The sequence below is a fragment of the Motacilla alba genome, chromosome 8 (assembly GCF_015832195.1).
Source record: "Motacilla alba alba isolate MOTALB_02 chromosome 8, Motacilla_alba_V1.0_pri, whole genome shotgun sequence".
In the NCBI taxonomy this organism is placed as follows: Eukaryota; Metazoa; Chordata; class Aves; order Passeriformes; family Motacillidae; genus Motacilla; species Motacilla alba.
In genome coordinates, this window is record NC_052023.1 from 18,997,140 (window position 1) to 19,019,945 (window position 22,806).

A 22,806-nucleotide genomic window follows, 5' to 3' on the forward strand; every position below is an offset into this window, starting at 1 on the left:
TTTCAGGACTGACTGTTCCTGGACTTGTTGAAATGCTGTAGTGCTGCCCAAGTTGCTGAGCTTGGCCACTATTTTAGCTTCTTAATGAAAAGACAACTGCTGCTGTTTGTTTCCAAGTGAGAACCTGGCAGAGTGGCTGTTTGTTTGATGGTGGTGATGGTGTTCTTTTAAATGTACATCTACCAAATTTTTAATATGGGAAATGGAGTGAAAAAGCCTATAAGCCTGTTACAATTACACAACAATTTTAATAACTTTTTGTAATTGTTCATGTTTATTATGATTTAGCTGATTGTTGGAAGCATGTCTTCAAGTCTGAGTTTTCTAGCCAAGCAAGATAGCGCTTCGTTATGTTTAAACATTTATAATAAGAAATAGATCATTTGTTTGTCAAATGTAATTGGGGATAGTGTAGGGAAGTCAGATTCAAAACAGACTTTAGCCTTTTTAGGCTTTCTGAAAAAGGATAAACATCACAAAATTCTACAAACACAGTGTATGATGTGTTCAGTCAGTAACTGCAGTCACATGTAGTATGCCAGTAAACAAGGGACACCTGATATTTTTTTCATCTAAGGGGATACTTGCTCAGGTTTTAGAAGAGTACAGACCATGCAGGTGAAAGCAAAAGCGAAGCTTTCCTTACCCTGAGAGCCAAAGCACCATTACTTGTGTTTTGCTAATTACTTAACGCTGGCTGCTTATGTAACACTTTGCTATTGACACTTACTGGAGATGCAAGGCAGGATATAAACAAAGACTTGTGTGAATGAATGGCTGCAGATCATGTGCTAAAACTCAGCTTCCTGGTATCCACTTCTGAATTTTGAATCAAGTTTTCAAAGTGTGGTTTTCTCATGTTTTCATGTAGCTGATGTTTACTGTGGGGTTACTGGACTGTCTTAGTGAGTTATTTTTTTCTGTGACTGAAACCAGTAACTTAAAACCCCCTTGTTGCAAAGACAAAGACCAAGCCTGCAAACTGCATGATTTTTACCGGACCTACAGCAAAATAAGAAGATAAAACAAATGTTACAGAGTGTCTGTATTTAAATGCCTCAATGTTTTTTGTGCTAAGTAACAGCAGAAGAAAACTCCTCTTATGAATATGCACAGTAAGGACCGGTCCTTTATAGGCTAATCTGGTAAGTATACAGCTCTGGATAGACTGGCTCCTTTCATCAGGAGGGCCCCTACAGACAGCTGAGTTACTTGTGTGATTTGCTAAGCTAGAATGGAAAGTAAATAAATGACTTTGCTTTTTATGTAATAATGCCTACTAAAGCAAAAGTTCAGTTGCATCATTAGGAAAAACTGCTGACACTATTTTACACAAAAATTGAAGCTGCTACTACTAATAAAATGGACCTTAGTGATTTAACATTCTTAATTTACTTTTTTTTAAAGATGTAAAGCTGGGTTTAAAGGTGAAGGAAAATTAATGGTTTCTCTTTTTAACTGTTTTAAGTGAATCTGTTCTGGGAATGTAAACAAGATACAAGAGGAGAGAATCTGCTGCTGAACTGCAGTTTTCCATTTTCTGCACATAGTGTGCAAACAAATTGTAAAGTCCATGGTTTTTCTTTCACAGTGCAGATTTTCAGTTGTGTGCTTTTATAAAATGCAAACTCTTATCTTGCTTCATAACACAAAGTCTTTAAATACCAATTCAGAGCAAGAATTTTAGTTAATAATTAAACCCTGTCCTGTTTTCTCCAGCAGCCATTAGATTGCTATGATTCTTGATTATCCCATTCCTTTAAGCAGGATTTCTTTTTTTATATAATCTCATTGATCCTCAATACTGACTCATTAGTTAATTCCTCCTTGACACTTCTGTGAAAATCCTTATCTGCAGGTTGCTGAGGTTCCCTTTTGGATTTGTCCCCCGTTCAGGCTTTGTTGCAATGCCCATCCCTGTGGGCACTTCCTTGGCCAGACACTGCTATAATGTGAATCGATGCCAGCCATGCTGGGCCTGGCATGCGAAGACCGAGTCTTGCTGTGTGCAAATACTGCTCAACCTACTTGTCTGTTTCAGTGAGCCACAAAAGCTTCCTGCCTCTGTGGTAATTTGGCTGAAATAATGTGTAAAAAGAGCTGGGTATTTCACTTCCCATGTGCATTGGAGCCTCTCACATGTATGCTGGGATCTTGTACAAGAGTTAAGTGAATCACTACAGTATCTTGGCTGAAGTGTGAAATAATGTGAATGAAGCAATTGCCAAAATCATTCCTGGTAGCATACAGCATATTGCTTGCCTTTACCTTTAAATTACAGGAATTACTCTTAGCAGTGAGCTTCAGTTCAATAGCAAAGTGTGTCAAGGTACCTGTGAAGAAATCTGGCAGGTAACACAAGGCAGCTCACTAAAATTCTGAAGACTATATATGATTTTGTTCTGGAATGCTAATGTTAGTAGCTTAGCCACGGCTTGTCCCAAGTGCAATATTAAGAAATTTTTAATGTAATCTTTTCTACTTGAATACAGTCTATATAAAATGTTAAATATCCTATATTGCTGAAAAGATATGGGATCAAATTTCTTTCCAATAAATTTTCAGTTTAAAAAAAATATGCATACAGGTCTGCTTTGTTTTCATCATACTGTGAAGAATAGTTGAAATAGCAACCACCATCATCTACAAGCTGATTTTAAAGAGAATTCTTGCAGTCAGTTTGCTGAGACTTGGCTTGAGGTTAATTGTGGTTGCTGCAATCGAGTCTAGCCCTTCATAAGTGCTAGCATTAACGTATAAAGAAATCCAGTTCTATTTTAAGTTGCAGTCTTCTGAACTCTGAAATTCTATGCAGCTTCTCCCCCTCTTTCACCAGCTGTCCAAAGGGAAAGTTCTTGGTTTTCTTTGGTTTAGAACATTCTCACCTGCCTGTATTTACTCTCCCAAGGCAAAGATGGACACAGACCTAACAAGAACCTAATGTTTTCTATTGGTAAGAGAACTCCTAAGTCTCTGCAAAGTTGAAAGGCAAAATTTAACATCTAATGCACATAAAATAACATATGCAGTAGGTTTGGTGATGCCACACAGATACCTGGTACTCTTCTTCTCCTAGTCAGCAGCCCAAGACTGGTGTGGATGTCAATGATCTGAACCAAAGGTTTAGGAGTTTCTGGAGGTGTCTGCAGGGTAGAAGCCTGCAGGTATCATACCAGTAGGTGCAGTTTGCAGCCTCAGGTAAAAGCAGGTCCATCTTCCTGCAGCGTTGTCCTCAGAGTCTAACTACAGTTAGACAAGTCTTAAATAGTCACAGCAATATCTTTATGCTGTTATGCAATTAAAGATGGAATAAAAATGTAAATGCCTCATTTTTATTTAAGTAGTCCTTTGACATGCATTATTTTCAAAACTGGAACTATCTACAGAGAACAGTTTAAGCATTTCCAATTCCAGAGGATGCATAGTGCCTGTAACAATTAAGGAATGTAGTGGAGCACCCAATTCCACAGTGGACAGCTGCTGCAGAGTGCCTGAAGCAATCTTTTCATCTAGAGCACCAACACGAGCAAGGCCAACACAAATTGTGTCTTCAGTAATTTCTGTAAGAAAGAAGATGAAATGTTTAATTTATTGACTAATGATCCTATCATAAGGGAAAAAGTACTCAAAGTGCTTAAACCTTAACACTGCTTTCTTAAACCTCCAATTATTAAAAACTTGCTCTTCAAAGACAATAAAACTTAAGGATGTTGATAAGGAAGAATTCATTTGGGAATTGTGTTCACTTTGAGGGAACTGCTGCTTCTGATTCATTCTATGTAAAGGATAAAATTAAGGGATTTTCATTTTAACAGTATTGAAGGAATAAACTTTTTAAATGAGGACTAGACCTAGATGAATTTGTTAGAAAAAAATTCTTTGACACAACTGCATCATCTTTATTAGCTACTGTGCTTTTACCCTTGGTCTCAGTAAACATTTCACAGTTTGCTCCTGCCTAGTGTTAAGAATTCAAGGTGAAAATCACAGTTCTGCATCTTTGGGTTAACCTAGATTCCTGCTGGTGTTCACATAGAGCAGAGTGTGACCAGTCTAAGTAAAACAGAGCTGAGATTTTTTTGAAGCTTGACTGATCTAAAATGCTCAGAATCCTTCTGCCTCCTGCAACTGTAATGGCTCAAAGAGCTCACAGTTCCACATGGATAGAAACAGTGCAGGGTTTCCAAACTGAGGCTTTGACTGTAGCTCCAGGAGCCACCAGTGCACCGTCATTGATGCTCACTGAACTGTGCTGGGCTCAAGCTTGGCTAAATCCATCTCGTGACTAGGCTTTAAGGCAGCGCACATCCACTGCAGAGCAGGATTCTGGGAGTCAGGGGAAGGGAGTGGAGTTCAGGGGCTCAAGAGGTGTAACTGGAGAGGGGTGGTAGCAGATAGAAGCAGTCCAATCATACCTGGTTTTTCTCCTTGGAGCCTTCTGTTTTGAATAATGGCAAGAAGCTGTTCTGCAGCTTGATTCACACTCATGTAACGTGGTGGCTCATAAATCTTTTTTCCTCTGCAGGGAAGGAAAAGCAGAGAAATTTCACATATAGCCCATTTTGTTATCCCCAGCAATCTTACAGCTTATTTCAAGAGACCTCTAGACCAGAAGGTTGAACTTAAACAGGCCCATGCTCTCAGGCTGGGTCTTTTACACAAGAGTGGAATTTTTAAAGAATACAGAAATCTGTTGTGCTCTCACCACACCTGTGAAACAGCTGGGCTTCAGCTGCCAGATCATATAGATCCTAAAAGCAAATTCAGCTGCTAGAAGCAAGATTCAAGTTTTGCAGCTACTCTTGAAGGATGCATTAGACTTAAATCCAAGGGCATACAACTGTTTTTCTGTTAAATGCCCTGTAGACAGATGATTACAGACTAGAAATATATTCTTAAATGAAATGCTGCTTCCTTTGCCAACTGTGGATTCAGTCAAACAGATTTTATTTTGAAACTCCAGAATAAACAAACCTCAATGATACTGTGAGACTTCACAAATGTTAATTTAGACCAGTTACAGCATGTGTATAGAGGAGCCATTTATATTCACCACTGTGAAAACATACAGATTGCAGAGATGAGTAAGATGTGGCAAAAGCTTTTTGACTACAGTTAAACAAGCATAAAAGCATTTTCTGTATATTGCTTATTTAACTCTTTAAGAAGGGTGTTATCTATTCTGCACTTTGCACTGTTCCAGCCAGTGTACAAAGAATAAAATTAGAATACTGTTTCAGATATTGATCTGTTTCAGGAGGTGACAGAACAGTAGAGAAATAATACTTCATTCACCAAAAGGAAAGCCTATCCCTTTCTGACTTAGTGCTTCTCACAGGAACAGTTACCAAAAAAAATCATGTTCTGCTGCAACTCCATTCAGTTACTGTAAATAAAACCAGCCCTATTGCAAGGAACAAAAGAGTTTCACTCCTTGTAAGAAACAAAAGACAGTGGCCACCAAGAAGCATGAGAGATGAAGGCAGGTAAGTTCCGTATTAGACTATGGGCAAAGAACCTGTGTTCCTTGTACAAAAAACCTTTGTAGGGGCACTGTGTGTTTCCATGTATTTTCAAAATGGTGACTCACTTCATGAGATTCTCCAGAGACTGCTCCTTCACTTTAATATCTGTAGAACAAAACACATTAAAACACAGCTTTCCTACAAGCTTCCCACTTAGTTTTCTATGTAGGTAAACCTTTAACAACATTTTAGCTATTATTAATATTATTATATTTAGCTATTAGAATATGGATCACACTGTACTGTTTCATCTGTTAGTTAATCTCAAAACCCTGTGACTTTATGCATGTGATTTCACCCAACAATAGGGCAAATTTCACAGATTTCAGAGCAACACAGCCAAATAAAAATCCTGGTAAATATACAAATAGGCATATTTACCATAACATAGTCAAACACTGGCACATTTGAGCACACCAGTTCATTGGGACAACTCTTAAATTATGAGCACATTACGTCACAGAATGTAAAGCAGTCTGACTGCTCGACAGTGATTACATCACTGCCATGTGGGGACCTGACTTTCATTAGCACTTCCTTCCTGTCCCAATCAAAATTTAGAACAAGCTTCTGTTATGGGAAAACAAAAGGATTTGGGCAAAACTGAAATAGAGAAGGGGTCAGGTAGGTAAGACTCTGCAAGCTGCAATTTTATGAAACAAATTGACCATAATCTTTCCAAACATTACCTGTACTCAAACACACCTCCTCTTCCCCCATAGAGAAAGCTGGATATATTTTTAACCTTGAATAAATATTCCTTGTTACATAATCAACTTCTAAACCAAAGGGACTCAGATGAAAGGGGTAAAAATGCAAAACCCCAAGATTCTAAGTGCCCAGTTTACCAAATTGCTTCTACGTCCATGAAGTCATTTTCAGTTCAAAAGTTTTTAGCACTAACCTTTTTAATGCCACATTTGCTTATCTGGTGATCTAGTCAGCTGGGTAAAAATTCAATACATAAACAAAAGGCAGGAGAGTGGCTGCTGCTCACCAAGTAAGCACAGAGTGTGCATTCCATTCTGCCTGTTCTTCTCAATCTTGTCAAAGAAGCTCTCTGGCTTCCATGTATCCGTCCAGAACACTATGGAAACGGTTTCTCCAAAATTGTACAACTGTATAACACAGCAAATGCAATAACACACATGAGCAAGAAGAAAAAATAAGAGCATTCAAGAATGTTAAAGGCCAAGTCATTAACTACCTGTAAAGTTTTTACTGCATTCACCTTTCCAATGCATAATTAGTTACTTTCTACTTTCTATTGCTACTTAATTCTGAAGTCCTTTTTAAGGCAAAAACTTTGTAAGATTAGCACCAAAATTATTATTTGTTATTTCTTACTTGGGCTAAGGGCTTTTTATTTCTTACTTTGTTTAAGGTTAGACAGCTTGGAATAATGCTATAACAATGTTTTGATTCTACTGATTTAAATGGCATTTTGCTACAGATGGAAGCTCTAGCAGGCAAAAGAAGTTACAGTCTAAGGAGATAGTGGATATGAAGATCTGAAGACAGATTGTGCAGGAAGCAGAGAGGTACAACATGGTTTATGCACATATGGAAAGAATATTGCTAGCAGATTCTATGTCAAGCATGCTCACTGATTCTATTCTCAGCCTTAACACATTTATTACTGTAAGTCCCTCATCTTGGTGAAGACATTTGAAGCAATAGTCTTGCCAATCATCTCTGGTGATGCAAAAGTGAAAGTCATATATAACTTAAGGCAGTATCTGGCTTGGAAGTAGTTTTTGCCCTGAAATAGGGGAATACCATGCATCAGTTTTGGTCTATTTAGCTCTGGACTGGGGCCACCCCAAATGGATTTTACAGCTTGCCAATATTCTGTCTGTTCAAGCCCACCAGAGAAACAGCAGCTACATGAGCCACCCTTCTCACTTTCTCTGTACTCCTGGAAGGAAAAGCTGCTTTTCCAAGCCCATGAAAGGAGACAAAGGCACTGTGTGTGCTTTGGCAGAGGACCATGTATAGAAGCAGCTCTGGCAGCCCCGTGCCATGTGGGGATTCCCCTATACATACTTCTGTTACTGTGGCATTAGGCTGTGGCTTTAGCTCCTTTATGCTGGTAGAGCAGAACTTGAATAACAGCAGAAACATGTTTATTTTCAAAAGCTCAAATTTTAACCATTCATGTTCATAAAATTTATTCAAAGATTCCTGGAAGATAACTGAAAACATTTCCTCTTTTAAGTATTTCATTCTAGCACAAGGACAAGAACATATTGGGTACATTTCACAACCTAAAGGTTCTTCCAGTAAAGTAAATACAGGTTGAACCAAATAAGTTGCTCCTGATGTAACTTTCCTGATGTTAGCTATTTCAAGGCTATGTTCTAGAAAATGAAAATATGCTTTGCCTGTTTTTCATGTGGCTGCCTAGAACTCATTCCCACTTTGTATCAAATCTGTAGAAAAACTATTAGCAGAAGAAGTTTCTCTTTCTCCCCTTCACTCTTGGAGCATCTGGGAGCAAGATACCTTCAATCTCCCTGGTAGCATTCCCACAATCTTCCAGAAGTGCTGCAATGTCTGATACCAACCTAAGTGCTCCCCATCAGCACCTGAAACCACTGCAGCCACTTCCCTAAAGCAGCAGTACTTGTTCAGGACAGAAAGTATCAATTAACCTTAAATCTTACCTTGGCCCTTTGGCATTTTCATAAACCAAGGAAGAAAAACTTCCACCTCTGCCCTTAGGAATGGAAAGGATATGCAGAAATGGGAAAAATGTTATTATCTGAGAGGTATTTTGTTGGGAATCAGAACTCCTAAACCTAAACCACTCTGCCACATGTTAAGAGTGAGTTGGACGTTTAACTTTATACCATACAGTGCTAGTTCTGATTGTTATCATTCACTTTTCCATTACTCATTACAAAGATTCTCCATCCTCTTTGCCAACAAGAAGTTAAGCAAGTTATCCTTTTCCCTGTCAATCATTCACTAAGCTGTCCTTTGTTTACAGGGTTTTTGCATTAATACTAAAGCCTGGATGTCAAAAAAAAGTAAAACATTTTTTGTCAGAAATTGCCTGTCTATTCAGTAGAAATACCTTCAGAACACCTTAATGAAGAATTGATACCACAAAAACATGTACTTAGTCTCAAAAAAAAATACACCTATTTGCTCAGCACCTGGAAAGTACAGAAGTAGTTTCTACACCAATAAGATAGAGTAGGACAGGACATATTTTATTAACCTCCTAGAAATGCTTTTGCAGTTTATACCCCTCTACTAACTAAACTTGTGAAGAACAGATTTCCTAGGATTAATGTGCACATATTCTTACTTTAAATTACAGAGGGAGGAATACTGCTTTGGAAAGTCCTTGGTACACCATCAATCTGAATGCTGAGGAACCAAAGTAGAAGTGGGATACCTCTATTGTGCTTGAATACTTATAACCAATTACCTTACAAACACTTCTACAGACACAAACCAATATTTCTCATGCAGTATTTGATCTCTGCAGATGTGTGACATTTAGGCAAACATAGGAACTGCTCTTCACCAGGACAAGCCTGCATTAAGAAGGACATGACTGTATCAGAACTTACACTTGAAATGCTCTCCCTGTACCTCATGCAAAATTCAATTTATTCCTAATTTAATTTCCTCTGCTGTGCTCTAATTTCCACCTTTTGAACTTGTGAATGAAGTATCTGACTTTCAAGAAAAGCCTTGCAGTAGAGAGAGCAGTAAATGCCAAAAATTGCACTACTATCTTAAGGATTCAGGAGTTACAGAAGACAGCAGGTCCACTAAAGACCAAACCCGTTCAAATTAAAGTGCATTCTTTCCACCAACCATAAAAGGCTGCAGAGGGTCCCAAAATTTCAGGAATCATGCTTCTCACTGAAATAGAGCTGTCTGACATGTTTGTTAACCAAGGAGTGTTACAGCACAACTAAGGATTACTGCCACACTTTGAGACTGCTCAGGAGCTCAGCAAGATGATGAGCTGTGTGTATTTGCAGAGATCAGGGATTGGCTGTACAGTGGCTGGCACAGCTCTAAAGAGAGGCAGCAGCAAATTAAATTTCACAGCCCAGCTTGTGTGTGCTGCATTCTACATGAAGCATGTGGAGTTCAGGAGTGGGCAATGTGTGGTCTGTGCAAGCCCCAAGATCTCAGGCATCACACTTGCACTGACGAGCAGATTTGTTAGTGCGCCTACATTCTGCTCAGGCACAAAAGCGCCAGAATTTCAAAGGCATGCAGTGAAATGGTTGGACAGACATTTCATGTTTTCAGCTTGGAAACCAAACTTCTTACCTTCTCCTCAATGCTCAAAAACATCACAGAAAAGTTTCAAAAGGTCCTTTTGAAAGACCTCAGTCTTTGGAAATACTCCTTTGTCCGTACCCTCCCCCCAAGCAGTAACTGGCTTAAGCAAAACTCTGGGCACTCAAATTTTGCAATGCAATAGCTCAGGTCAGCAAAGGAAGCCAGCACTCCACTCTGAGGCAATGTCCTGCTGCTAGAGTTTTCTGCCTCACAAAATACTGCAGAAAGCTGTTCTTCAACTCACAGTTACATCACCTCAGAACAAGATATAACTTCCTATTTTATTTACACACATGATATGAAAGAATGATTGACAACTTTTGGTGCTTCTTTTCTGTTAGTATTTTAACCTTTCTATTAATGCTATTTCTTATTTTACTTCTTGTTTATACAAGCAAAATCGATTGCAAATTGAGAGGCCAGAATGAACTGTGAGAGAAAGTACCATGATCTCACCTTGGAAAGTGTCCATGCAAGTGGAATTTCAATGAAACTGCTGAGCTACTTTGTTAAAGACCAGTCTGAATGATATCAGATACCTGAAACTCTCCTGATCAATTGTCCTCACTTGAAATCATGGTGTGGTCAATCACCACAAAAATTTAGGGCATAAAAGACGGAACAAGCTGAGACTAAATAGGGAAATTAAAAAAAGGAAGATCCACCATCCCCTCTAAAAAGTACTAAAGCAAGCAGGAGAGAAGATGCAAAATAATATTAAAGGTCAGTTGGCCAACAGCTGCAGAGAAACCAAGAAGTAAACATTTCAAAACACAGACATCTATTTTTACAGCATCTTTCCCAGAATTATTGCTGTATCAGCTTCAATGGTGACACAGCAATTTTTCACTTATGAACCTATCTCCTTTCCTAACATTTCAAATAGCTTCAGAACTGGTCACATATCTGAGGTTCTTCCCAAAAAAAGGAGTTACTGCATTCTTCAGACATGCCACCATACACAACCAAATACCTGAGACCTCATAGGGCTGAAATGCTACAGAGCCATGTTCTGGTCACAGGTTACACTGCAGATAGTTCTCACAGCACAGGTGAGTTACGGAAATTCAGACTCTTCTCAGCCTAATCACAACCCACTGGTAGGAACTAAGAGGCTTTTTCTCCCAAGACTATTCCTCAATGGATTTAGAGACTGCAGAGCACCTTGCATTATCCCGGGTTATTTCCTGATAGATCCCAATGAGCATACCCAGAAAAGTTAAGATATATTTTCTTTGTCATAGGGGTTCTGACATAATGCTATGCAATGTTCATCCTCAAAGATAAGGAACCTGAGTCAGGTTCCCTTTATTCTCCCTAACCTGTTAACAACCCTTCAGACCACATCTGTCAAATTAAAGGGCTCCTGCCGTTCTTTGTATTATATATTGTTGCTTGATAGCAGCTTAAGAAGTAGTGCAATCATCAACAAAGAGGTAGCAGAATCGCTCAATCTTTGGTTTTGCTTGGAATTGCTCATATGAAACAACCACAAGCCTAGCTCTAGCCCTTTACACTACCTTATTTAGTACCACAGACCTTGAGCAACTTCAAATGCCTCTCATGAGAGCCTTCACATGAAACTGAAATGTTTTACCAGTCACCTGTATGTGGCTTTGACTCCTTTTTGTACTGCAAGCTAAGAGATCACCCTAGCTGTCCCAAAAACTTCCAGCCCCCTTAGTACATGCCAGAGAAAAAGGACTGTGAAGAAAGCACATTTGTCTGAGGGAAACCCACTCCACATAATTGCAGTCTCAGCTGAAGGCAGCTGAGACAAAGCACATAAAATCAGTTGAAGGGACGAGTACATTTTGCTTTGGCTGCCTCTTGGATCTGCTTAGGAAATAGCCACTCCACAAGCAGAACAAAATTCAGCTATCAAAATATTGAGAAAGCAGACTTGCATAGGAGAGGATTTACACCCCCGAGGTAATGCCACCTTATCTTCAAAAACCTTCTAAGATTCTTTCTGTCAATATCAAGCAATGTTTCCTTCCTGCCCTGAAGCTCACTAGGGTTACTAATATGAAATGAAGATATCTAAAAAAAAAAACCAACCCCAAACCTGATTAAATAGATCTTTCTGTGTTATTTTTGCTGGTGACAAATAGCACTAAGTTGGACAGCAATTGTGAGTAATGAAATAGTGTGACTAGATAGTGTGACTAGCACTGATTTAACCTTTAATTGGCTTGAGAAACAAATGCCAACTTCTTAAAGGCTCAGAAGCTGTTAGTAACTGAAAAAACAATCAGTGATGGAAAACAGTTTAACAGTCAATAATTTTGTGTAAAGTCCCTCCTATTAGAGCTGAGTGTTTTTGAAGATTAGGGCACACAGAGAGGGTGGGACTCAGAGGCTCCACTCCTGCAGCTACTACAGGGTTTCTATTTGACTATGAGCACGGTAATTAATGATAGCATCCTCCAGCTTCTTCATCTTTAAGTAGTATCTTTCAACCTGACACTGGAAATGTACTCACCTGTTCAGCAAAAACTCAACACAGTAAGCATTGCTTTTGCATTTAAGTGACCAGCTGCTAGCAAAAAGGTTATTTTCTATTTTATAACTGTAATTGTCTTACAAGAATTAAATGGACTGCAAACCAAAAACCCAAGATGTGTCACTGAAAGAAACAAGGGCATGAGCAGATGTTTGTTCTGAAGCTATTCAGGTGGAAAGTGGGTACATCTCAAAAGAAAGGCAGCTCTTTGCTGTAACATGTTTTCTTCCTAGCTACCCAACCAAATGCTTTCAAAACGAGCAACACCATTCATGAGAAATGAGCATCTCATTTTAGCCTTTTATCTCATCCTGTGACTTGCCTCCAGCTTTGCACTCCAGTTCTCAATCTCTTTTCTTCATGTTAATGCCATGATCTCAAGCCATCTCAAGTTGCATCATTCCTTCACATGCCACACACCACAGGTCAGCGTGATGCAGAATATTCCAGGTGTGTTTGACCACCAGCAGTTCTACCTCAAGGACACCTTACCAGCACTGGGTCAGAGAGAATTCTGTCCTGAGAGCACCACTCTGGCCAGTGACCTTCCCAAACCAGCCCAGATGTCATGCATATTAGAAATGAAGGGGAAATATGCAAATTAGAGATCCTCATTTTCCTGCCTCTTTATTCTAGCACTAAAAGCCTTAGCAATCAGCCCTATTCTGAAAAACTGAGAGTGGGCACAGGTACAGCCTGTGCTTCCCTGGCAGTGTCTGCAGATACCAAAGTGCCTGACTGTCCTCACTGGTGGTTGCTCCCCACTACAACAGGAGTCAGAGTGACAAACACACCCATGTGGCAGACTCCAGACAAGGGAGGTGAACCTGCAGAGAACATGCTAAGAGGCACTGACATAGGAGCACGTTTCTTGGCTTCTCTCCCATTACTATATTCATCTGTTTCTAAGGGAAAAAAGCTTCTTCAGCCTTGGAAAGAAAAAATCTGCTACAGTGAAGTGCAGCAAAAACAGTGTAAAAGAGAGAGGCACAGCAAATCACAGAGCCTTATGCAGTCAGACTACCGCTTTGCTAAGTTATACTATCCCAGCACAGTTTATCAGACTGTGAGAGCTTCCAAGAAGTCTAATTTTCAAAATTAAAACCCCACTCTTTTTTTCAGTATTCCAAAACAGCTTCACTAATTCTGTTAAATGAAGAGGACAGTTAAAAAAAAAGTATTTGAAAATAGATATGCACCCCTCTTTATAATTTGGCAAGAACTACAACTATGGAATGAAGGTAACAAACCATCACTGATGCTGTACCAACTTGACCAAATCACTGTACAGTAAAACTGCACAGTACCAGAACGTTGTTGGCTGCACAGAAACATTGCTCTATGACCAGAGACATTGCACACTGACCAGACAGTGCTGTAGCTGCATTTCACTGACAGCCTAATCAGCAGTTACAGCTCGCTACGCACATGCCTCTCTGAACGGCGTATAAAGGTGTTTCCTGTTTTTCTCTGCTAAGAAGGAGAGGGGGTTTGTATCACAATCAGATTAAAACAAGAAAAAAAGCAAAGCCTTTTCTGTGGTGAAGCAAAAGAGGAATCCCTCCTATACTTGACAGGAACTTTACAATTTGAGACACAATAACTCCAAAATTAAATTGATGGCAGGAGACAGCCATAGAACGTAAAGGCTTTTGAAAGAATTTGTAAACCTCCAACACAACTCTTAATCAAAGGCTGCTTTGTTATAAGATACACCTCACTTGCTGTTTATGCCAGTAAGGAGCAATCAAGACTTGAACATACAACTGGTTTTATTCAGCCTGGTAATGCAATCACTATTTCCTAAAATGCCTTATACGACAACAGGAGTGTGAACTCAGGAGAAGGCAGCCCCTCCCAAGCCAGAATGGAAAAGGGGACTAATGCCAGAGTGAATAACATCACATTTCCTTTATGGTCTGCTCCCTTCAGCAAGGGATAAGGAAATAGCAATCTAATCTCCAAAACTCTGCATATGTGAATAACCTTATGGACTGTTTATAGTATACTCATGTTAGGTTTCTGGTCTTTTTTTTCAATTAATCTAAAAGCTGTGTACTGCTCCTTCCTATGCCTGGCTGAACTGTGGGGGAAGAAAACTTTCAGAAAACTTAAAAATGTCTTTGGGCCTTGCATCTTCCTTCCTAATCAATGTAAGAGAACAGTAAAAAAGAGAGCAAGTAGTAGAAACTTCTTGTCAACAACCTGACAGCAGAAACAAACCAAGCCAAAAGGGGAAGGGTGAGCCCCAGCCACAACACTCTTGTTTTACCCACCCCGGTAAGTGCAGTCATGCGACAGCTGCTATTTGTCTGCTGTACCTGTAAATTTTAGACGCCAAGAAGCCTATTTCCTTTCTGAAAGATAATTTTGCCTAAGTCTTGCAGCAATAGGCAGGTACCACAAAGAAGGTGCTCACAAGAGAATTACAAAGAGTGTGAATGCTGTGCAGCATTCCCTTTAGCATTAGCTAACGGGACAGGTGTCACTGCATTGGTTTTGAGCCAGGTCAGACAGGGAGCTCAGATTTCTAATCAAAACCAAGGATGATACCCAAACTCATTGACACAGATTTTCTGCTGTTGGCCAGCATTACTATTTGAATGGAGTTTGGAGTATTGGAGTTAGTCAGTGGAAATTTGAATGTACCAAGTGTTTGCTGAAATTAAAATAAATTGCGTTCCTTTGTGTACTGCAAGAAAGGAATTCCTCCTTCAAACCCCCAACTTGTCTGTAGTATATTTACACTCCCGGGCTTGCTTTTGGCTTTTGTAAAGTGGGAACTTGATTTCGGGGTCCCATACACGGGAAACCATTCTGAACCTTGAGAGGGCAGGTTCTATGTTGAAGTGATGAATGAAAACAAGAGGGGGAAGCTTCATCTAATTTATATGTGATTAGTTATGATTTATACACTGCCACAATATCTTTCATGAAGTAAAAGTAATAACGGACCTATATATGTGTAAAAGGAAGTATTTTCTTGGGGAACACTAGACCTTTTCTACTTTAGCCATTCAAGATGCACAAAAACTGTCATTTGCTTTACTAATCCTTGGCTAAGCAAACCCCTCTTCCCTCATCAGATTGGCAGAAAGTGGAGACAGATCTATTTTATAAGAGAAAGAGTGCATCATATTCAAGACTTTGGAATTATGATCTGAGTAGGACATGTATGCAGGCTTGTGCATGTATTTCTTATATGACAAAATCAGCATAGTTCTCTACAGGATAACAACCTTATTTAAGAATAAACTTATCAGGTATTACCTGATACCTGATTTTACCATCAGTAGTAGAAGGAAGCCACCATGAGCAAAGCTTCATCTGTAAAATAACTTTAAATACCAAAGGCTCCTGGGGCAGAAGGAAGTTAGAAAGCAGAAAAGAACAGAAGTGTTACTATTCATTTTCATATGAGTTCATCAAAAGGGGCTTTTGCTGACATGTGGCATGCTAAAAGGAAGTGTTAAAAAATTCTAAGATAATGTGTACAGTTGGTACAGATCTTCGAAGTTGGGATTGCAACATGCACTGCCACTGCAGTAGAAGAGCTCACCAATTCTAAGCTTAGCAGTTGTGAAACAACATATATGTATACACAAAAATATTACCTGTAAACCACAGCAGCCCACTGCATTCATTATTGAAGCATTATGAATGACCTTGTAAGGAATCCCCAATTTTACTGCACGTAGCACTAAATCACTGTGTGTTGTGGCCCTGTGGTAAGAAAAGGAAGGAATTAAACACTGAAAACATGGTGTTACCAAGTGTTACTATCACTATAGTTTGTTTTAGAATAAAATTAAATCCTTCACAACAAGGACAATGCAGAGGTGGAAAAATGGCAACAATATCCTCGTGGTTACAGGAACATAAAAACTCCAGTAAGGCTTCCACATCATCTTCCCCAGCTGAAATGCCAGGCATCCTCAGTACGGTACAGCCCTTTGCAGCTTTCTGGCACTGTTAAAACTGTAACACTGTTACAATGCTACTTTATAAAGTAGCCTTGGCAAGTACTTGAAAAGGAAAGTTCCATGTATCCTTTGTCTTCTGCAGGTGTCTGTTGAACATGCATTGAACTGAAAAGGTCAACTTTTTGGCACAAACTTCCACAAAACTCCAGAATTTCATTACTGGCTGCACAGCCAGGCCCTCTCCCATCTGCACCAGCATGTGCCAGGAAAGCCCCACACTCAGACAAGAACTCTGAACAGACAGAGGTGAACTGCACGTTTACCAAGAAAAAAACACCCTTAGGCTGAATCAATTTTTCTAATATTTAATCCAGGTTACTCAAATTAACAATGCCTAAATCTGAGTGATAAAGTTTATTCTGAAAGACTTAAGAATATTTTAGTTTCAAACAGAGTTAAGTTCAGCTCCAGGTCTAAGGCTCAATAAACACGTTGCAGGGATTGACTGCTGCAAGAATTACTGGGTTTGCAGTTAAGCATTGAGATTAGAGCCTTTCTAAAATGGTCAGTACATACAGATTAAGCAAATCTTTGAACTGCGACAATGTTTATATACGTATTTTGCTTGTATGTATGTGAAATATGAAAATGCACCTACCTCTTGCCTAAATTTATCAGACCTGATCAATGACCTTAGACATCTCATTCCCAAGATGAGACCACACATTTCTGTGTAGCCATTCCAAAGAAGGAAGGAAAGAAATAACATATGGCCATCAGAACAATGAACTAGGAAAATTGCTTTCACCCTGGCCTTGTTCAGTTACCCCAACAGAATTCCCCTGGTTCTAGCCTGATAATTTCGGTGCTGTGTGTCTGACCAGCACCCAGTCATCAGATCAGGTGCTTCAGGCTGGAACACAAATGTGGCAGCAGCTGGCAAGGCTGTAAAGATCAATATTTAAAAAAAGAAATCAATTTCAGTGGAAGAAAAAAAAAAAAAAAAGAGGAATGTGAATTTGGGAAATCTGACACCCTTATACAAACAGGCTCCCAGACCTAGGAGAAGGCAGTAAAATCTGAACCAATACTTTACTTACTATACAAACATTGCTCCCAACTTCCAGAAGCAAAGATGATTTAAGAATGTCTGCTCTAAGAGAAGAGGAGAGTGGTTTTACAGCCCTGTGTTATTCCCTGCACATACAAAGGACAAGGAGCACTGGAAGATTTTGTGGTTATGCTAATACCGACCAAGGCATCAGCTGGTTTTATTCACTGAAATTTTCTCCAGCCAGTATTTTTTTTTTCTCCCAGTAGATCTGTCTATAATGACTGCAGCTAAAGGCAGAAGTGCCCTTATCAGCACTCAGCTAATACCAGGAAAAGTTTCATGAAGGATACAGAGGTTAAGTTTTATGGGTAGTAATAATAAGAATGTTAACACCAGCCTAGAGTGGTGGACTTTCCATTGCACTACTGAAGTTGTCAGGTTCTTGTAGCACATCCATCATTAACCACCAACACGTGGCATCTCCTGTGGCTGCCGGGTACTCTGCTCACCTGCGAATATACTTGACAGTCTGTGATCAGATGCAAGTGGCTTCTGTCCTCCTCCCCTGCCTCTGGTCTCTCTCAGGACAGAAACATTCAATACTCTGTCCTGGTAACCTCACAAGCCCCTAAATCCTTACAGTTCTGTGTGAGCACAGGAGCAGTTCTTGCTGCAGTAGTAAAAGCTAAGAACATAAACATTTAGAGAGAAGCAACTCATTCAAAAAAAGAGTAATTTTTAACAATAACGTAGTATGTTAACCAGAACTGAGTATTTTGACATTGAAACTTATGATAACTGAGGCAGACCAGAACACTGCTTACAAGTAGCAGCTACATTTCAATCCATGTAGTTTGTTTTTTTCATCTTGTATACTTGTATCAGTCACTGGATCAGAGCACAAGGGTACAGGGAACAAATCTTGCTCAAATCCTAGTCTGAATGTAAACATGGACTGCAAGTATAATCAATATTTCTGAAATACAGGGTCATCTGCCCATAATTAGTTTAATAGAATATTCTCTTGCCAATTGCCTTCAGCCTGTGTTTACATAAATTATCAGCTTTTGACAGATGTGCACATTGCTCCTTTTTTCATAAACTCCATTTTTTCCCTCACAAATAGGGTTCTCAGATTTCATTTTTCTTGTGCCCCTTAACACTGTGGTATAAATCTTGCATCACCAGCTGGAGATGAAAAGCTCTTCTGCATGGCTTGACATTACAGATTGATGATGCCTGACCAAAGAGACAGAAGGAGGTCCTTCTGGTCATAGAAAAAGCCTATACTTTCCAGCAGGAATAAAAATGGAAACAAAAGGCCTAATAAACCAACAGGAGAAGACATTTATAATGACATAAGTGATTTTACAAACTAGCATACATTAAAGCAGATTATACAACCAATAATATGTATTGATTCTAAAACAACTGGGTATAAAAGCTGCAGTTTCTAAGTGCAAACAGCAACCAAAAGAATATTGCCCAAAAATAGCATATTTCTTATTTAAGTTATAACCTAGAATTTCTTCTGTTAGCAGACAAATCATGAGGCAAAGCATTTGTTATAAAAGGTAGCACAGAGAATAAAATGATAATGAATGAAATTATAAGTATCTGCTGAAGGAAAGATTCATACATCCTGGAGGATCCACATTCCTATCTATAATGGACATCTGGGCAAGGAAACTCCAAAGCAAGATAAAGTGTAGACAACTGTATGTATATTTTTAATACAGTAAGGAATATACAGACATAAAAAGTGTTTCTGGTCTGAAAATCAGTTCCCTCAAATATAACTACAGTTACAGAGTTGGCTTTTTCCAATTGAAAAAAAGAGTGATGAAGCTGTAATTAAAATGTTGCTTTGTCTTACCCAAAAGGATCACCAACCACAAGAAATGCGACATCACAAACATCAGCTTCTTTTAAAAGGCTATCTGCTTCTTGTTCCACCATTTCTCTGTCAGCCAAAATCAATTCTTTTCCATAAAACTCTTCCTAGAAATTGAAATTAATAATAAACATCAAAATAAGACACTTAGGAATGTTTTTGTATGTCTCTGGGTGCTCCCTCAGGAACACAGCCAATGGACTGGAATAGGTAACTTCATTATTCTCCCCAACAGCCTGCCCCGTGTCTTGGAGAACCTCACCTCTGCTTGCAAGAACACCTGAGCTTTCCATAGAACAGCTCCTGAGCTGACAAACATTAGTGAATGTGGACTTTATCCTGACACTGACTTGGTGCTCCATGCTTTCTGTGTCAGTTGAGCAGCTGCACCTAAAGCAGCTCAGTCCCACCTGCACTGAGGGTACCTGGGTGGACTCCAGGCAGAGTTAATTTAACTTGCTGCTGTAAGGCACTCCCTCTCCCAGCCTGAGCCTAGCTCTTAGGCTACTTACAATACTGGCACGAAACCAGGTACAAGTACCACACTAGCTACACCACAACCTGTTCTCTCAGATTTTTCCTTAGTACATTTTAGCTAACCACATCTAAGGAATGACTTCATATTAGTCCTTCGTCTTGAGTTCTCTTTAAAAAGTACTTTACCAAGTATACAGGTAAACATGTATTTGATCCTGTCCTTAATTTTTCTTCAGCAACTCAGTAATCATTGTGTCTCTTTGTACATTTTAAATGCCTTTATTTCCTGAATCAACTTCACACATGTAAATGAAATTTTAGTTAGTTCTAGAACATGTTTTCTGATCATACTGAAAACATCTGCCATGTCGTGTCACCATGCATTTTACATGCTCTTTACATGATTCAAGTTTTTTTCCAGGGCAAAGACCAAGAAAGGTGTTTCTGTTCTTAGTAGTAGTCAGCAAATTTGATTAAACCATTGAAGTCAGTTATCACCCAGAAAGGTTCTCCTCTGACTTCTGTGACTTCTTTGCTCACAAAGAACAGTGAATTGACGAGAGAACTGTAACACCTGTACAGAAGCAGAGTGGTGCTTCCATAAAAAATCCATCCCATAGTGAGAGTAGTAGGTATGGGACCTCTGTTACCAGGCTACATGCCCTTCCCCGAGTATGAGTTCCTGCCCATTTTTGAGTAGGTTTTCCTAACTGTATAAAATCAGGACATTATTTTCCTCGTGAAACAGACTGCAACCTGTACAGATTCAACAGAGAGGGGACCAAATAAATGTGTAAGCAAATCTTGCATGTGTGATTCTGAACCATTGACAGTCAGCCTGGAGTAATGCTGAGATCAGTACTGAACCAACTGCAGCAAATTTTGACACCCTACTGGTTTCCATTAGGTACCTCAGCCCAGATGCCCATCACCACAAGGGGAGCTGGGCCGTACAGCAGAGCACTCCATAACACCACACATCCCTTCCCGTGGGCTGCCACTGCACCAGCCTGGCTTGGGCCCAACTGTGAGCAAATGCACACTCCAGAACAGATGGGTGCAGCCCCAGGAACACGCCTTTCAGTTTGGCTTCATCCAAGGGAATCTATTTGCATGCTTTGAGACTGCTCCACAATGCTAATCAAAGCATGCTAAGTAGAGAATATATCAAAAGTAAAATGTAGACTCACTGGGAGGTCACTGGGTGCAAACAGTTCTTTCACCAAACTCAGGGCCAATTTGAATGGTCAACATCAAATAACTTTTAATATACATTTCAGGACATCCCAATAAACAAGCAAGTCTTGTCATTTGAATTTTATGACCTGATTTTAATACCATCAACAGAGAAGGATTTCTGGGAAGTCTCTGCAGGCAAAGATCTGCTCTTTACTTCTTGAGAGTTTTCCTCTAACTTTTCATGGTGCTTAGAAGAGAATGACCATCAGATTAGTAAATAAACTATTCAGCATTGTTGCTTATATGTAAACCAGACTGTATTATAAACACTTGGTTATTAACTCCTATATTCCCTCTTAGGTGTTTTAGGTAAGACAACATTTTTACTTTGTTTTTATTGATCTTTTTATCTCATCTTTTGCATTTCAAGGTTTGCAAAAGACTTAAAACAGTAAGAAATATACTACAAGAAAACCCAAAATAACCGCATCAAAAACTGCCAGCATTTTCCTATTATTCAGTGTTTTATTTTCAGATGGATAGGAATCCATTAATTTTTCTATCGATAGCAAATGCTCATTTTGAAAAGTAAAAATCTCCAAGTAATCCTTTCCATTTGGTAGTTTTCCAACTATCAAACAACCACAAAGAAGAACATTTTGTTTTGAATGGACTGACTGCAATTTAGACTGCTTCAGTGTACTGACAAGAAATATAAACCACAGACCATATCTCCACACAGCAGATAAACCAGAGATGCTCCAAATATTCTAGCCTACCTGGAATATGGAAACCATGTCATGCTGATTACAAGCTATAGGTCTCACATGCTCTATGTACCTGCAGCTCCGCATACAGGTACAATATGGCCATACAGCACCAAGACCCAGACAGCATCAGCTTATTCAGAGGCAAGATCTCTGGTCTGTGGGCAGCTATGCTATTTCTGCATTAAACTTCATCTTTCTATGACCATTAAACTTCATCTGTGACCTCCTCAGAGTTACGATTTGCACGTTTTTACAACCCTTGTCTTCCACGAGGTGTTTTTACTAACCAAAACTTTATCTCCACGTTGTCCAACAGCCCATCTCTGACTGAACTGTGCCTGTTCTGGGAATCCCCACACGGTGAGGCAGCTTGGCCCACGTGGAAATGTGGCATAATTAAATTGCTATTCCCAGCAGGCATGCCATGACACCTCAGGCTGATACAGAGGTGCAGGGCTTCAAAATATGTGCTTTTCTGCTATGACTTTTGGGTGGGGTTTTCTTTTCGTTGTTGTTTTTAAACTGATTAGACACTTTCTAACCAAGTCCTCCAGTGTCTCAGGGCTTGCACATATTGGTAGGTTTTGAGATGAAAACTAATGCCAACAGTTGTAGGAACATTTTATTTTTGCCGCAGTCTTCTTGCAAGGTAGCAAAACAATTTTTCCTAGAAAAATATGTGAAGGCCACATACATACTTCTCCCAAGAGCGGGCACCGCTCATTTCTCCCACAGACCCGCCAGCCCCAGCACGCCCCGGCTGCGAGGCACGAGAGGCCTCGGGCCCTGTGGCCGGACCTACCAGCGCTTCCTTGCCCACGGTGAGCACGGACGTGTAGGCTTCCAGGTACACCCTGCGGCAGCGCCGCACCGCCTCCAGCCCCTTCACCGTGATGTCCTTGGCATCGCCCAGGCCCAGCCCCACCAGGTACAGCATGCTCGGGGAGCGCGCCCGGCCGCCACCTGCCTCAGCAGGGCAACGAAGCGGGCTCAGCCGGCGCGCCGCACGCCCCACCGCTCGCCGGGACCCGGCCCCAGGTCCGGGCACAGCCTGGCTCCCAGCTGCTCGTTCCCCGGCTCCCACTTCCCCGGCTCCCGGCCGCTCGTTTCCCGGCTCCTAGCTCTCCGTTTCCCGGCTCCTCTCGCCCGCCCCCCGGCTGCCCG

At 40.1% G+C, this 22,806-nt stretch overlaps 1 protein-coding gene across 1 annotated transcript; it reads right to left on the reverse strand.

The window, feature by feature from the left end:
- Window positions 1–3,310: 3,310 nt before the first annotated feature.
- On the reverse strand, window positions 3,311–22,754 carry DPH5 (diphthamide biosynthesis 5). Its single transcript, XM_038143715.1, has 7 exons — window positions 22,445–22,754; window positions 19,199–19,323; window positions 15,960–16,068; window positions 6,523–6,643; window positions 5,591–5,630; window positions 4,416–4,519; window positions 3,311–3,560 (listed from the first exon to the last, which is right to left on the reverse strand). The coding sequence occupies exons 1-7, from the start codon at window positions 22,577–22,579 to the stop codon at window positions 3,337–3,339; spliced, it is 858 nt and encodes a 285-aa protein (XP_037999643.1). The 5' UTR covers window positions 22,580–22,754; the 3' UTR covers window positions 3,311–3,336.
- Window positions 22,755–22,806: the final 52 nt, after the last annotated feature.

Bases quoted from the DNA above. Each gene is read 5' to 3' on its own strand.
- DPH5 (XM_038143715.1), bottom strand. From the start codon at position 22,579: ATGCTGTACCTGGTGGGGCTGGGCCTGGGCGATGCCAAGGACATCACG. The intron at 16,069-19,198 runs GTAAGACAAAGC...TTCTTACCACAG, and splicing joins GTGGTTGGTGATCCTTTTGG to GGCCACAACACACAGTGATT. The intron at 3,561-4,415 runs GTATGATTGGAC...TCTTTCTTACAG, and splicing joins GCTCCAAGGAGAAAAACCAG to AAATTACTGAAGACACAATT.